Consider the following 16669-nt stretch of genomic DNA (forward strand, 5'->3'; position numbering starts at 1 on the left):
TCTGCCTGGCGGTCCGGGCCACCCTGAGAAAGCTGCCTGCCTCGATTCACCCACCTGCGGAGCGGGCATTCCGGGGTAGACGTCTTGGGGGCACTGCTTACCTTCCTACCCCCTAGGTCCTCCTGTTAGACTACTGAGTTCCGTACGCTTTTTTAAAGGCTTTTCCACCAGACTAAAATCGTCATGTCAAAGAACAAACTCGTATGGATGGGAGGGCCTCGGGGACCATGCAGAACCCACAGAAAGCAGACCTGGGCCACAAGCTGGTCTTGGGAGGGAGGCCCCGACAAGGGCCTGGGTGACAGGGGTCGGTCCCCAAATTTCCCGGCATGCCATGAGACATCCTGACGTGCCAGCTCTGAGCCCGGGAGCTTGGAGAGCCACGTGGCGGGGGCTGGCTGTGACACCCCATCGCTCCTCTGTCTGTTGTGAACCCGCCCCTGAGGGCACGCTCCCTGTCTTTCTTGGGGTGACAGGGGTGAGCGGCACGGCCCTGCGCGGGACGGGCTCCAACTTAGCAGAGCCCCCGGTCAGGCACCTGCCATATGAACAGGGTCACTCCAGGAACAGCAGCCTCCCAGGTTTGAATGCCAGGAGGCCACACAGCCAGCAAGGGTGGGAGGCAGGAGGTGACCCGAATCCATCCGGCTCAGACCCCAGAGGCTTTTTGCTGTGACTTCCTCCCTTACTGCCACGAAATTTGCCAGTGGGTGTTTGGCTTGTCCTCGGTGCTGGTACAGGAGGGTTAGTCCAACACAGATCTCTCTCCCCAAGGGACCAGAGCGACAAACATATCAGGACAGGGTCGGCTGTTCTCAAGGATGCAGAGAAGGGAGGGCCTGAGGTAGGGGAGCGGGGCATCTGAGGTGGGAGAGAAGAGAACCAGGGGAGCAGGAGAGGGAGCACCAGGAGCGAGGGGAGCCCCTCAAGTAGGAGCGGGAGCACTACGAGCCAGGGGAGCACCTTTGGTAACCTGAGAATGGAGGTAAAGTGCTCCTTGCGTGGACACGCGCCCTCCCTGATCCGCCCACCGCACGATGCTCAGAGCCTTTTGCCAGCTGGCCCTGGAGGGGCCCGGGTCAGGATGACACTCATGGAACCGTGTAAGTGACCCCTGCCCCAGCCAGGGACCCACGGGGGTCCCCGCGTCTTGTACCTCGCGTGCCCCAGCTGGCATCCGGGTCTGCTCCACAAGGGGCCAGATTGGCGTTCTGGAAGAGAAAGAGAGAGGGCGGCAGGAGGCAGGTTGTAGGGGCGGGTGGCCGCGCCTTGGTGGTGCTGGCCCAGGTGGGAGGAGGGCGGGCAGCCAGGAGCCCCCGGTGCCACGGCTCCAGAAGGTCCTCCCGCCCCTTCCAGGCCTGCGCGGACCCTGCCTGGCCCGGCTCTCCTGCCGCCCTTCAAGCCGTGCCCGCGCACCTGCTCTCTGGGCCCCGCACAGCGCGGAGACCGGACCCCGAGGGCCGCAGCGCTCCCGCGTGCCGGGCCGCCACAGCCCCTGGACGGAGCCCTGCGTGGGGCACTCAGGTGGTGACATTCGGAAAACACGGGCCGCCCTCCCTGCTTCGCGGCATTCATCGGCAAGCTGGCATTTCGGTGCATCACGACCCCGCAAGCCCACCTGAAAAACTCATCCTGCAACGGCTGAGGAGGGCCCGGGCCCGTAAAGCGGGTGCCGAGCCCCTCAATCTCTACCCCCCCCTCCTGCGCCTGGTGTGAGCACCGCCAGTCGGGCTGAGCCGCTCGAAGGACACCGCTTCCTCAGGCCCAGCGCCTACACGGGGTCTGACACGGGCTGGGCGCTCGCGGCCGGCGCTTCCGGAATTGGGTGCAGGGGTTGACCTTCAAGGTGACCTTCAAGGTTCGCCCCGGACTGCGCCACGGGGAGAGCGCCTCCGGTGCCGCTTCCTGCCGCGGGCAAGCGGTGGTCGAGGGGCAGGCGCAGTCCCGGAGAGTGTGGGGGCAGAGACCAGCCCGGAGAGCCCCCAGCCCACGGTCCTGCAGCCCAACAGGGGAAACAGGGGTGGTGAGTCAGGCGGGCACGAGTGGGGGCCTGGGGCCAGTCTCCGTGGAAACGGTTGGCGTTTTGTTCACCACGAATTCATTTGGATTTTAAAAGGCACTGCATCAGGGGCGCCTGGATGGCTCGCTCGGTCGAGCCTCTGCCTCTTGATCTCAGCTCGGGTCGTGATGGGAGTGGTTCGCGGGTTCGAGCCCCGTGTCAGGCCCTAGCGCTAACAGACCGGAGCCTGCTTGGGATTCTCTCTCTCTCTGCCCCTCCCCTGCAGGCGCTCTCTCAATAAACAAACAAACAAATAAATAACATCTGTGATCAATCACTATTAAAAAAAAAAAAAGAAGGCATCGCATTGGACCATTATTTACTTTGATGACCGAGCCTTTGGGCAGGTGCCTCACTGGCCTCACGACCCTGAGCCAGGTGCGTTCGCCTCCACTCCCTTTTACGACCATCACAGAATAGTTCTCCTTGGGGGTTTTTCCTGAGACGTTTTCTCAGGACACCAGGAAGCACCCCCAGGGGGCGCCTGTCTGGCTGGGGAACCTCTTCCCGCATTACGCAAGGCAAACCTGCGTCCGTTGCCTTCGCCAGGCTGGCCTGTGGTGCGGGAGAGAAATGCCTCCCCCTAGTGCCCACTGCCCTGCATCACAGGCCCCCGCCGCCGACCTGGGCAGTTAGAGCCCCCTTTCTTAGCAGCAAAAGCGCCCTGTGGTCTGCCAGGCTCTGAGACCAGACAGAGACTCCCAGGAGAGAGGGGTGGAGGGCCGGGGGCCGCGCATCAGTCCACAGCAGGGGAAGAGCGGTCTCCCCGTGGTCCTCCAAGCGTCTGAGATCTTCAAGACCTCCCTGGTGCGAGGGAGTCTCGTGGTTACTCCTCCAGAGACGGGGTGGCCAGGGGAGCCCCGGGAACGCGATGCCAATAGGCACGTCCCTGGCTGATCCCCCTACGGGTCTCAACAGAGGCCCCAGGGAATTTAAAGGCAACCAGTTAGTAACCCCTCCCACTGGCTGGAGTCTCCGTGCGCCAGCCGCCCTCCAGATACATCCCACAATCTTTGCCGCCAACCCGGGAGACGGGTACCATCATGTCACGTTATGGACGAGGCTCAGAGAGGTCAAGCAACGAGCCCGAGGTCCTACAGCGAATCCACAGAACTGCGACCGTTTCAACCCACGTCTTTCACTTCTCAAAAGTCAGACCGCAACTGTTAGCAGTAGGAAAGGAACGGTGGCCGGTCACCGTTATTTTCCGGCTGAGGCTCCTGTCGGAACGTGTCAACAGCCACCCGTGTGGGAGCAAGAAAGGGCAGGGGGCTTCTGCCTTGATGACGACTCCCCGTGTGGGAACCGTGCCGTGGCGCGCACGGAGGAGAAGACGCCACCTGCTTTAACGGTCGCGGGTCCTCACGACGCCCTTGAGAGGCAAGGGTGGTGTTTTCAAAGACCAGGAAGGAGAGCCTCAGGAAATGCGAGCGGGTGGCCCGAAAACGCGCCCGGAGCCGGTGGCAGAGCTGGGGGCCAACCGAGGGCTGACCGCGGTACGTGTGCTTTCCAGGGTCACGGCTGGAAAACCTGAGACTTCTTCGCCGAGGTTTTCCTTGTACACAGACGTTTTGGCACACGCTTGATGGACACGTGGAAGCCTGATTCGAAAGACACGCTTTCCCCCATAGACCCCCTAGGCTGCTTGCCGTCTGCACTGTTCACTTGCGCCGTTTGCTTCCCGTGCCTTTTTGGTTCGACGGATCCGCACGTCTGATCTCAAAAGCCATGTTCCAATTGCCTGCCGTCTTGTATTTTATCCGGGTCTCCGGCACTGCCGGGTGGCTCGGGGCATTTTCACGTACGAAGGCAATAGCTGCCCGATACCGTGTGTCCTCACAAACTAGCGTCCCCTCTGCCTGCTGTTACTACAACGTGACAGCCTCTGCCTTCTAGTCGGAGAATTCAGTTACGCTCCTCGTTGCCATCGGGTGGCCGGCGGTCGTTCTCCTAATAGCAGACCAGGCGGCACAGTGGGAGCCACGCTGCCGGCCACAGGAATGGCCACCAGTGGCCACTGCCCTGGTCCTTCCACGGAGGTGACCAGCTACCACAGGTAGGCTTTGTGGCAGGCTGCTTATCAGGGTATTTTAATGAGCCTTGGGACACGGGGTGGTGACCCCTTGTGACAAATCCCTCTCAGAGCAAGAACTAGAAACCTCCGTCTCCCCCTGATGAACTTGAGTTCCTTCTTCCCGCCAGATGAGAACTACACAGCCAGTCCCGTTTGCCTCTTTGCCCTGGCCGCTAGGAAGCTCAGAGCTAAGCTTCAGCAGTTTTGCTCATACCAGGCTCTTCTGTTTCTTGTATAATCCTGGTACGTAATTTCTTCCATACTTTTCTCCTCCGCTCCCTTGTGGTTGGCGGTCATGGGTTTTTGGTCTGAGTGCACCTGTGCTTTGGAGCCCCTGCTCTCACTAGCTCTAGGAGAGGGAACGAACATTGCATCCATGCTGGGGTGTCTGGATCGGCCGTTCCCAGCTCTTTTGGGGGGTGGGGTGGACGTGTGACGCCACAGCCTTCTCTGCAGGTGCTGGGGCATCAATCCGGGTCATTCCAGCGTGTACCAAGGAGGGCATCTCCCCAGAGGATGCACGGCCCAGGCACCAATGATGCAAGACCAGAGTCTTCCTCTCTTAACGAGAATTCCTCTCTTAACGAGGGCAAGTCCCAGGACTTGGCTTGGGGGGTGGGGCACCTTGGCATGGCCTAGCCTGTGACCACCGCCCTCATAGGCCCCCGAGCCACACAAGAGCTGTTCCACGTGTGCGGAGAACGTTCTGGGATGGTTTCCCCACCACCTTCAGGACGCCTAACCCCGAGCCCGAGGGTTTACATCTCCCGCCCACCCCGTGCCCTCCCCGCCGTCCACTGAGGATAAAGGCTGGAGAAATCCTTAGAAGGAAATTCAGGGAAGCATGCCGCATGCGTGCGCCCTGACTCGGCCCCTTCCAGAACGCGGGTGCGGTTAGTGGCAAGAGGGGGTTCGCCAGAGTCAAACCATGCAGAGGTGCCTGGGCCCAGGACAGACACAGCAGCAGGTGGGGCAGAGCCTGAGGAGGACAGAGAAGGCGGAGAAAACGCCCGAGGCATCCCTGTTCTTGGATCGTCCCGGCAGAGTCTGGGACCCTGGATGTGAGGTCTGCCCTGGGGGACCGGGGGAGGCTGTCCCCAGCATTATGCACTTACTGCCAAGACCACTGCAGGGTATCACAGGGGGTGACTTCTGAGCGGCTTCTCTTGCGGAACGACTTGCCTCGGTTTTAGACAAACGTCCTCAGACAACAGAGGCTGCCCGACCGCGGGTCTCCTGGGGCTATTGCCGGGGGGCGGGGGGGGGGGGGGCCTCTGGTTCCATCACACCTGCCCCACCCCAGTCCTCACTGGGGACTAGTGAAGCCACAGGAACAGCAACAAAAATGAGCCCAGACCTCCCGTGGGGACAAGGCAGGTGCCAAACTACCCGGGCTCACGTTCCCATGTCCCAAGACTGGGAAAACCGGACGAGGAGGTCAAACCAGCCTTTAGCTGGGGGGCGGCCAGAGAAGCCAAGGACACGGTGTGGGAGCCGATAATGGAAGCGGCACCATTAGGGACGACAACGGGGATAACAGTCACAGATGTTAATGGCACCACGAGCGGTGACGGTCCTGATGGCCACGACACCCCAGGAACGGACGTAGGTCCTCGGTTCACGTTGCTCGTGAGCCAGCCGACCCTTTAAGGTCCTTAATAGGCTCTGGGTCACAGAAGAAGGACGTGGGCCAGGAGGGGCCTCAGAGGATCTGAATACTCTGGGTGGCCCCTGTCTCCCCCTGCCCCCACACACTGAGGTCTCCTTGGGAGCCGGGGGCCGGGTTCAGAGGGGAGGGGGGTGTCCCAGTTCTGGTCTGGCCCTGGTCTGCAGGGGGGACAGCAGGCAAGAGGTGGTGGGCGAGCGGGGTCCCCGGGCCCCTCCTTCTGGCCGTGTGGGCCCCGCGCTCAGGCTCACGGCGGGTGACGGTTAGTGCACCGCGAGCCAGGGAGGGGTCGAGTACCTACCCGGTGGTCCAGGCCATTCTTTCCGTGTCCTGGGAGAGGGTCAGATTTGGAATAGGGGGATCCTGAAACAGACACAGCACAGCTCTGTCACGCACGCACGCAGGCTCGGCCAGGCAGGGGAGGAAAGGCTCAGCCCCGGCCGGCGGGGCTGGGTGGTGACACCCAGAAAGGCCCCTGAAGGTCACGCCCCCCCCCCCCCCCCCCACTCAGTCGTGGCCTCTGTCTCCAGGGCGCTGACTGAGGAGGAAGCCAGCAAGGGCGTGATGTCCCTGAGCCCGCCTAGGACCCCAGGAACACCCTGGGGCCCAGCCCTGGTCCCGGTGGGCACCTGTGTTCTCTGATGGCCTCAGGCCTTGGTGCCACCGGTACCCCAGGCCGCGCTCTTCGCCTGGTGGACCCGGCGAGCTGGGGACAGAGTCAGGACCCCTGTGCAGGGTAGGGCTGTGCCCTCCTGTCCCAGAGGCCGCACACGGAGGCCTGCCACCAGCAGAAGGTGGCAGGAAAACTATTTTATTTTTTAAAAGACCTTAAGCTGTTTGCAGTTGTGGGGGGGGTCACATTAAAAGCCTAATGTCCAGCTTCTCTTGAAGCAGAAAAGGGGTGGCCTGAGACCGTGGGACCCCCACACCTGCTCCACCTCCATGGTTCACGTCCCCGGCTGCCCCGCGAGGGCCCCGGGGTCTGAGATCTCCCAGTTACGCCCCTGCAGCACGTGCCTGGCGAGGGCAGCGCAGAGGCTCTCTGCGACGTCCTTCTGGCCGAGAGGGGAGTGTGGGATGCGTCCTGAAGGCGAGGACGGGTGGCAGAGCCGGGCCACCCCCACTCTGGGGGAGCACCTCCAGGAGGCTTGTCCCCGGTCCCTGTGGGTCCTTAACGCTCAGGGACCACGTCTGCTCCATCCGGGGGTCCTGGCTCCCAGCACCGGGCCGGGACCCAGCAGCCCAGGCAGCAACATACCCCGGGAGCCTCCAGGCTGCTGGGCCCGGCGGGGGGCGGAGCACGTCTCTGTGTCCACAGGGCCGTGTGCACACCGGACCAAGGGCGGAGGACAGGGCCTCGGATGAGCTGGGTGCTGCCCACCCACCTACTCCAGGACGGCCCTGCTCTGAGCAAAGGATGCTTATCCAGATGCCCTCGTCTCTGGGAGTCCTCGCCGAGTCTGTGAGGACAAAGGAGACATTCTGCGTGCACGTGGACACAGGCAAGCCTGTAGGCGATGCCTCAGCTGGGGAACCGGTCTTGGGGACTTGTTTGCTCCCGGGTGGCCTGTGGGAAGGCCCTGGGTGCGGGTCGGAAAGGGCCTTTTGCCACATCGAGGGCAGGGTTCTCAAGCTTCCTTGAGCAAAGGCGCCCTCTCGCCACGCGAGATTTTACATGAACTCTGACACACAAAACAGGAGGAAGGGGAGACAGAAGTGGGGTGAGGGGCGAGGGGCCAGCCCCACTCTTGCCGTCCCCCTTCCTCCCAGCCTCTCTCAAGCCTCCTCCAGGTCATCAACTAGCTTCCCATTCTACAGAAGGCGAATCGAGGCTCAGAGATCGTGGAGGTGGGGGGGGGGGCGCTGCCCGAGGGCGCCCAGCCCCGTGATGCAAATGAGGCCTCCTGACTCACAGTCCTGGGGTCCCTCCTAATTTACACACAGAGCCAGGCACACTTGGGGACGTGGGGCTGTCCGGTCGAGGATCTGAGGGACCCTCCGCCGACACACAGGAGGCCCTTATCAGCCGAAGATGCCGGGGCAGTGGTTCTCAAAGTGGTGTCCCTGACCAGCGGCATCGGCTTACCTGGAACTGGTGAGAAAGGCAAGTTCTCAGGCCCCGCCCCCGACCTCCTGCATCAGAATCCAGGGCTGGGGTCCCGTGAGCTGGGTTTTCACCAGCCCTCCGGGGCATCGTGACGGGCACTACGGTTCGGGAAGCATGGCTTTAGGGCCTCAAGAACAGCAATGCCCTCACCTCTAGCCGTCACCTGGAGGCACTGCTGTCACATGGACGGCTGTTACAATGTCCCCTGTTCAGACCGCCACGTGCCAGCCTCTGTTTTTTACTGCTTCTCGTGCAGAGACCCTACTCCCCAGAGGCCACCCTGTTCTCCTTTTTAGTGACACCTGTCACAGCTATTTCTTCCACCTACCTTGAGCGTCCATATCTGATAACGTTAGAAATTTCGCTTCACCGGGATTCAAACAGGATTTCAGAAACTCATGAAAAGAATAGCCAATCACGTTTGCCCCATGTTTTGCCTGTTCCGGTGGGCTTTCTGTTCAGAAGCTCCAACCTTCTCTTAGCATTTCCTTTCTGCCTGGACCACTTCTGCCCACAATTCTTGAAAGAACGTCTGCTGGTGAAAACTTCTTACTTTTCCTTTGAGAATTTCTGCATTTCCCGTTCATTCCCAAAGGATGTGCTCCCCCGATATGGAATTCACGCGGACTAGCAACTTTCTTTCGGCCCCCGTGGTTTCTGATGAGAAATGCTTGCCTCCAGACCGGCGTTTCCCTACAGGGAGTCTATCTTCTGTTAGCAACTTTCTTTCGGCCCCCGTGGTTTCTGATGAGAAATGCTTGCCTCCAGACCGGCGTTTCCCTACAGGGAGTCTATCTTCTGTTAGCAACTTTCTTTCGGCCCCCGTGGTTTCTGATGAGAAATGCTTGCCTCCAGACCGGCGTTTCCCTACAGGGAGTCTATCTTCTGTTAGCAACTTTCTTTCGGCCCCCGTGGTTTCTGATGAGAAATGCTTGCCTCCAGACCGGCGTTTCCGTACAGGGAGTCTATCTTCTGTTAGCAACTTTCTTTCGGCCCCCGTGGTTTCTGATGAGAAATGCTTGCCTCCAGACCGGCGTTTCCGTACAGGGAGTCTATCTTCTGTTAGCAACTTTCTTTCAGCCCCCGTGGTTTCTGATGAGAAATGCTTGCCTCCAGACCGGCGTTTCCCTACAGGGAGTCTATCTTCTGTTAGCAACTTTCTTTCGGCCCCCATGGTTTCTGATGAGAAATGCTTGCCTCCAGACCGGCGTTTCCCTACAGGGAGTCTATCTTCTGTTAGCAACTTTCTTTCGGCCCCCGTGGTTTCTGATGAGAAATGCTTGCCTCCAGACCGGCGTTTCCCTACAGGGAGTCTATCTTCTGTTAGCAACTTTCTTTCGGCTCCCGTGGTTTCTGATGAGAAATGCTTGCCTCCAGACCGGCGTTTCCCTACAGGGAGTCTTTCTTCTGTCTCGGCTGCTTTCAGGATTTTCGACCCTCTGTCTTTAGATTTTAGAAGTTCAATTGTGATGGGTTCTGGAGTGAATTACCTTGGACTCATCCCACTTGGGGTTCACGCAGTTTCTGGAACCTGTAGGTTTATGTCTTTTGCCACATCTGGTAAGTGTTCGGCCACATCCTTGAGTACTTTTTCAAACCCACTGTCTTCTCTCTTTCTGGGACTCCAATGCTACAGATATTGCCCCGCAGGTCTCCGAGGCCCCGTTCGTTTATTTCCTGCTGTTTTCTCTCTGTTGTTCTGACCGGGTCCCTTCTGCTGTTCCATCTACGGGACCACTAGCTTTCCGCTGTCATGTTCTGCTGTTGTGTTATTGAATCCACATGATGATTTTTAAATTTTGATTATTTTCTTTTTCATTTCTATCGTTCCCGTTTGGCTCTTTTTTAAATTTTTGCTTGTTTCCAGAGTATCTGTGCTTGCTTGTTGAAGTGTTCTTCCGACTGCTGGCACTCAAGGTCCTTGTCTGGGAACCCCAACATCCAGTGCGTTTTTCAAATATTTATGTGTGTGTGTGAGTGAGAGAGAGAAAGAGAGCGAGCGAGCAGGAAGGTGCAGAGAGAGGGGGACAGAGGATCCAAAGCAGGCTCCGTGCTGACAGCAGAAAGCCCAACACGGGGCTCAACCTTGCGAACCGTGAGGTCATGACGTGAGCCGAAGTTGGAGGATCGATGGACTGAGCCACCAGGCGCCCCAACATCCAGTCCTTCTCCACGTCGTGTTTGTTGCTGGTTTGTACCCAAATTGTTATCTTCATGGCTCTTGGGGTAGTCCTCTATCGTTTCCCAGACATCTGAGACTTTGCGTCAGAGGACGAGGACACCGGGTCCCAGGAAAACCCCCCACTGAGGCCGCTGCCACCTGGTTGGGTTTGGCAGATGGGGTTTGTGGGGGATGTGGCTTCGAGGACAAGCCGGTTTTCAGAACATTTGTCAAAGGGCCCTGGCGACCGGCCGAGTCCAGCCGGTGCCCGTCGGCACTGCCTGCGGGGGCGAGATGCGCTTCCCTGGTGGCTCCGTGCCCCGAGGTGGGGGTGGGAGATGCCAGCCGTGGTGGAGAGGGCCTCCCAGGCCCACCCTCCAGGCTGCCAGGAGCCAGCGGGCCTCCCGCTTCACATCTGGTGTGTCCAGGGGAGCGAGACATCTACCTGGCCCCTGGTGCCACTGCATGGGAGATGGGAGACGTGGGTCCCGTGTTTTCCCTCGAGTCCTGGGGTCCAGCCCACCTCCTCTTTCCACCCTTGAGAGTTCTGTGATCTGTCTGCTGTATTGTTTCGGGGGGGGGGGGTGGGGTTTGGCTATATGTAGTGGGGACCAGCAGGGATAGCAGGGGAGGGTCCACTCTCTCCCCCCCAGGCTGCCATGCAGACCCGTCAAACTTGGTCTCTCTGGGGCTGGGACCAGCCATCAGTGGATTTTAGAGGTCCCAGGGACCCCATGTGCAGCTAGGGTTGAGAGCCACCAGTTTAAAAAGTCCCCACACACATTCAGAGACTTTACCTGACCCTCATAAGCCTTCCCATTACACATGGCCTCCCTTTACGGGTGAGGAAGCGGGAGCCTAGTGAGAACAAATGACCCCTAAAGGTCAAGGTCTGCTCACAGCGAGGGCACGGCAAGAGCCCGGGATTTCCGGCTTCAGGATCCAGTGATCCCTTCTGCTCCAGCAGCTCTGTCTGGTGTGGGTTTTGCGGGGCGGGGGGGGGGGGGGGGGGGGGACTTTCAGGCACCTGCGTGTCAGATGACACTGGGTGGCCAGAAGAGTGCCCGCTGTGTGTACTTGAGAGAAGGCAGGTCTACTGCCCCTGGGACGAGGCGGCAGCTGGGTCGTCATCAGTCTCATCACCTCTGCAGGTGCTGGACACCCACCCGTCCCCGAGTCCTCGCCAAACGGGCTCCCCTGCCACCTCCTCTCAGAAGCCCACCGGTGTCAGCCTTGCCCCTGGCATCCTGCAGGACCGCTCTCAGGGCCCCGGTCTCCTCGGGTCTGGGCCTCTTCTGGGCTGGCTTCCGACCGGTTGGAGTATCCTCAAGGGGAGGATCTCGGAGGGGGGGGGGGCGGCTGGTCCCGATGCAGCTGGAGAGCAGCTGAGACCACCACAGCCTCCAGGCATTCTCGGAGCAAACTGACCAGTAAGGCGCTTCCCTGGGCAGACCTTTGTCAGCTCTGCCAGAACCACAACGGGTTTTCCACTGACGCGTGGCTTCGCGACTTTGCGGCTGTGTGGCCCTGCACAGGTTTGGGTCCTGCACCGGCTGGAACTGCCTTCCGCCCCGATTGACCGTGAATAGGAGGCCCGAAGACAGTCCAAGCTCCAGGCTTCAGAAGCCGGCGAGAGGGGGCCGCGGAAGGCTCACCGCGACCCGGGCCGCGGACTTGACCGCGCTCTGCCGAGACATCCCCCAAGGCTCAGGTCGCGGGATGCCGGGTGCCCACACGTCAGCCCCCAAAGCCCAGGTGCTTCCTCCCAGGACGACCGGATCATCCCCATTGACGAGGCCATTTTCAAAGCAGACAAGTTTGCTTTTGTGCCAAAGTCACAAGGCAAGTGACGAGCTGGGATTCACGTCCGAGTGGACCAGCACCAGATCTAGCACTCCCTGCCGGCCCGTCCTGTGACCTCGTGGACACCATTCCTGCCTGTATCAGCGGCAGCCACTGTCATGCCCCACCCCCACCAGAAGCAATGCTGTGTCCCACGAAGAGAGGAGGGGGCTGGTCCCCAAAGGCCCAGCGCACAGCACTGCCGAGCACTGAGAAGCGAGCGCTCCCCAGGCACTAACCGTCCCCGGGGGAGAAAGGACACAGACGGTCATTGATCAAGTGCTCCCGGCCTGGGATGGGGGAGGGGAGCCAGCTTCCAGCTGGGTGGGGGTGTCTCAAGACCCCAAGGCAGATTCGGAGGGGAGCAAAGGAAGCCCCGAGAGGTGTGACCTGAGACATCGGCTCCTTCCCAGGAACACAGCACTGCCTTCGGCTTATGCCCCTGCCCACCACTCAGACGCCGCACCCCGCCCGGTCCCAGAGGGCAGGCCTGCTGGGAAGCGGTTACACAGGGGATCTGGCTAAAAGCAAAGAGTCCCCAGCCAACCCCCATCAAAGGGCGGTGGGCTTTGCCCCGGGGTGCCCCACTCTCGCAGCTGGGGTGGTCTCTAGCGATGAGGGGCCAACAGGGTTTTCTGGGTCAGGGTCCCCTCCGTGACATCTGGCGGGTCCACTGCTCTTTCTAGGGACTGGACGTGAGCAGAGAAAGAGAGCGATCTGTCCATGCAGCTGGAGGCCACGGTCTTGCAGAAAGACGTGGCTGGCCACGCCCTCCCCAGCAGCCTCCACGCCAGCTGAGCTGACCACCTGCTGATCAGGTGGCCGCCCCCCCCCCCCCGCCCCTGGCTTCCGTGGCCCAGTCCCCTAGCCGTGGCTGTCTCCATCCGAAGCGGCTCATCCGGGTCTCCTTGTGCCCCAACACGGCGCCTTGCCCGCCCGCCCGCTCTTTCCCTCCCCTTTCCTCCAGGATTCAGCAGAGACGAGAAACAGGAGAAGGGCCCAGAGGGAGCTGGGAGTAAACCCAGAGGACCACACCTTATTTGGGCCTCAGACCCTTTGGAGAACGTACTGCGATCTCAGGAACACGGGTCTATCAGGCACACGTCTGCGGAAAGTCCTGGGCCTCAGGCTACCCACTCGCCTCCGGGCGCTGAGGACCCTCGGGGACTCAGCTCACACGTCTCCTGAGCCCCCAGCCCGTCCGCCCGCCTCCAGCTGGGCCTGGATGTTCAGGCTTCCGGCTCGATGGGCTCCTCCCAGAACCACCTGGTTCTTTCCCTGTCTCTGAAGAAAGGCACCTCCATCTACCCCACGTCACTCCTGATTCTGTCCCCCCCGCCACACGAGCCTTACCTGCTCACACAGGGTCCTGCCATTCAGACCACTCAAGGGGCTCCCCGCTGCTTCCGTGGACACCCCAATCCCTCGTTTCCTGGCCTGGCAGCCTCCATTCTGCCCTCTGTGAAGCTGCCTGTCCGTCCTGGTTTTCCATACGTAGAACGGACTGCCTCGTCCCCCTGCCCGCACCCCTGCACCGCTGGACCGTTCCTCAGCAGACAGAGAGGCTTCCTGGCACCACAACAGACCAGCTCGGTCCCGGCTGGTCCCTCCCCTGCCACTCCACTGGCCTCCTGTTTCCCAAATGGCCACCCCGCTTCTCACCTCAGCTCGTTTCTACACGCCGCATGTGCTGCTTAGAACACCCCCCGGGGACACCCCCCTAGCACCCCCCAGGACCCTCTCCCCTAGGACAATCCCCCAGGATGCCCCCCCAGGGAAACCCCCCCCCAAGACACCCTCCCCATAGGACACCCTGTCCCCGGACACTCTCCCCCAGGAACACACCCCTCCCCCAGGACACCTTCCCCAAAGGAACCCTCTGCTAGGAACGCACACCCACAGGACACCCTCCCAGTAACTGTCCCCCAACCTGGAAGATGGCAATGGCCTCATATGGTCTTTCGTGCCCCCACTCAGGCCCGACGAGATCAGGGCTCTGCCGGGAACCCTCCAGGACCACAGCTCCATTTGGATGCCAGGCTGGAGTCGTCCCCGGGTGACCAAGTCCCCCATGACCCCACGCATCGCAGCCCTCACCCCTACCACACGGACCCCCTTGCCACCCACAAGCCTGCCAGGCTTCCTCTAAGTGTCCACTTGGTTCGAGCCTATATCCCCTCGAGTCTCGCTCAGATATGGTCTCCCTTCCCCGGCCGCCGTACTGAAGACTGTCCCCAGCACCTCCTGGCCTCCTTACCTGCACGGCATTGATGGAACTTAGTTTCTAACTCTGCTCCTGAGCCCCCACCCCACGAGCAGCTGGGCTCCTCGGGCCAGGGTGTCATCTCTTCGGGCCTCTGCTCCACCCCCAGCACCTACGGCGGGGCCTGAATACGGAAGGTGCTCGGGAAGGTATCTGCCGAAGGTTGGGAGGGTGGCGCCCTCCCCCTGGGCCTTGTCTGGCCCGTCGTGAGGGAGGAAACAGCCCTGACGTTGTTCTTCAGTCCTGAGGTTTGTGGAGCCACCCCCGGGGGCCGCGGGGCCCACGTGAACCAGATGCTGTCATGAGACCGGCCGACGGCGAATCGGGGTCTCTTTCTTTCAGTCGTGGACTGGGACACGTGGGAGCAATTGTTGCCATCCTGCAACTCCAGAGGAGTGACAGGGGACGGGAGAAAGGCCATCTCTGACCAAACCTCAGGCCGGTAGCAAGCTGCCGCAGAGCCCTGTCTCCTAACCCCCGTGCCCGAGGGCGCTGGGAGGGACCCAGGGAGGCGACCGCGGCCAGGCCCCACACCAGGACCCCGGGCAAAGACCAGCGCGTCCCATCAAACACGGGACTCCACAGGGAGGGACACACAGAAGGGGACGCAAAAGCCAAAGCCACAGGGACCACCATCTGTGCTGCCTCAGTTTCCAAAGCAGAGCTTCCCCCCGTCCCCCTCCCGGCCCCTTCTCCATCCCTCACGTGTGCTGGGGCCTGAGGAAGGGCCTGTTCCTTCAGAAGCGCTGGGGTCTTTCTAGGGGTCCCTGAGTCCTCCGGGTGGGGTCTCAAGCCGGCTGGGGCTTTGTCTTATGCCGACACCCCCCTGACCACGCAGAGGGCGTCGTGGGGGACCTCAGAGGAGAAGGCAGAACCTCAGGGGCTCGGAACGTGGGACCCAGGGCAGGCAGCAGGCCCGTCCGCAGGGTCCAGGCTGCGGAAGGGGGCTCGTGTCGCCTCGTGTTCTTCTGGGGGCTCGAGACCCTCTGCTTCTAACAAGCGCTCCGTGCCACCCTTCCCTGTGCAAAAGTCAGCTTCACTGGTGCCACAACGTACCAAATGCACGGTCCAGATAGGACGCTGGGTGCAGGATAAAGGAAAATAAAAGCAGTCTCTCATAAAATATTTCAACGAGACCCTCTTCAGCGGGGGTGACGGTGCGAGCGGAGAGCCGCTGCCACAGAGGAGGGGGGCCCGCGCTGCTCTGTCACTGAGCCTTAGTCATCTGCTTCCCTGAGCCACACTCCCCTCCACCTGTCCGCTGCCTAGCACCATGCCCCGCACATGGTAGGTGCTCAATAAATGTTTGGTGGAGGGATGGATGAAGCACTGAATGATGAGCTCAGCCCCAGGTGAGATGTGCCGATGGTGTCATGGGTGGCATGAGCCGTGCCCTCTCCCCGTCAGCCCTCGGAGGCCCCCGGTGGGTGGCGGCGGGATGCCCGTGTGCTCGCTCCCGCCGGCGTCTCCGCCTCTCTCGCGCCCCGTATGCTTCTCCGGGGCGGGGGCCGCTCTCGTCTTCTCGGTGCCCCCCTTCGCGCCCCACACAGCGTCTGGCACAGAGTGGGTGCTCAATAAATACCCGTTGAATTTAATGCATCTCAATTCAACAAACATTTATTGAGCGCCCACTGTGTTGAGTGTCACAATCCTACCTTCCTTGGGCGCGCTACAGATGGGTGTCCCAGGGACGCAGCTGGGCGTGCCTTGCCGTGTGCGATTGCTTTGTTCAAGAACAGTCATTTCCCGGTGGGACTGGTGTCGACGCACTCACGTTGGGAGGTGCTCGGGGATAGTCCAAGGAGCCCCGGGCAAAGAGGGGACCTGGCCCTCGGATTCTGGGTGCTGCCCACCCCGCCCGAATTTCTCAATCGGCTGGCAGCTGGCAAGGCACGCTCGATGTGGGCATGGCCAGCAGCCCGGGTCCATGCACATCGGTAAACAAGGCAGTGTCTTCAGGACACGTGTGATAGCACAGTGGGCTTCCTGCTCAGAGGAGCCGACATCGGGACACCGTAGAAAGTGAAGGAATGACAGAACCATGGTGATTGCCACAAGCAAGCATCGGTAAAGGGAAGGCCACACACACACACACACACACACACACACGTTGTATGCACTTTGGAGGAACCTCCCCAGTTAGATGGTGGATTCTGGCACAGGCCAGGTGATTCCTGCGGGCCAGGTGTGCCCGGATGAGAAGCACCAACACCCCCCTCCCCCAATCTGTGGTCGCCTGTGCCCCAGTGATGCGGCGGCAACAGTGGGGGCGGGGCCGAAACAAGACCTTGCAGGTGTGTGATTGGCCGATCAAATCAGCGCACACAGCCTCGGGCCTAGCCGGGGTCCTCCACCTCTGGGACACCCGGGGCACCTGGTTGCAGCAGGTACAGGCGAGCCCACGCCGCTCCCGGGGCGAAGGCAGCATGCGTGGGGCACACGGCGGGTGGGCGGCACGAGGAGGTCCCCACCGGCAGCCCGTCGCCCGCCTCGGCTT

The 16669-nt window shown here is 61.1% G+C and overlaps 1 protein-coding gene across 20 annotated transcripts in view; it reads right to left on the reverse strand.

Annotated features, from left to right (window-relative positions):
- ABLIM2 (actin binding LIM protein family member 2) overlaps positions 1-16669 on the reverse strand; it is a 146642-nt gene that overhangs the window by 14860 nt on the left and 115113 nt on the right. For 19 of the 20 annotated variants that reach the window (XR_009259793.1, XR_009259791.1, XR_009259790.1 and 16 more), the window contains 2 exons: positions 6101-6162; positions 1157-1211 (listed from right to left, as the gene is read on the reverse strand). Coding sequence is in view for 2 of the 20 variants with exons in the window: in XM_058723179.1 (XP_058579162.1) it covers positions 1157-1211; positions 6101-6162 (117 nt within the window). In the remaining 18 variants the exon portion in view is untranslated. The remainder of the gene's footprint in view (positions 1-1156; positions 1212-6100; positions 6163-16669) is intronic. The other variant, XM_058723176.1, reaches the window with a different exon arrangement.

The sequence above is a fragment of the Neofelis nebulosa genome, chromosome 3 (assembly GCF_028018385.1).
Source record: "Neofelis nebulosa isolate mNeoNeb1 chromosome 3, mNeoNeb1.pri, whole genome shotgun sequence".
NCBI classification, from domain to species: domain Eukaryota; kingdom Metazoa; phylum Chordata; class Mammalia; order Carnivora; family Felidae; genus Neofelis; species Neofelis nebulosa.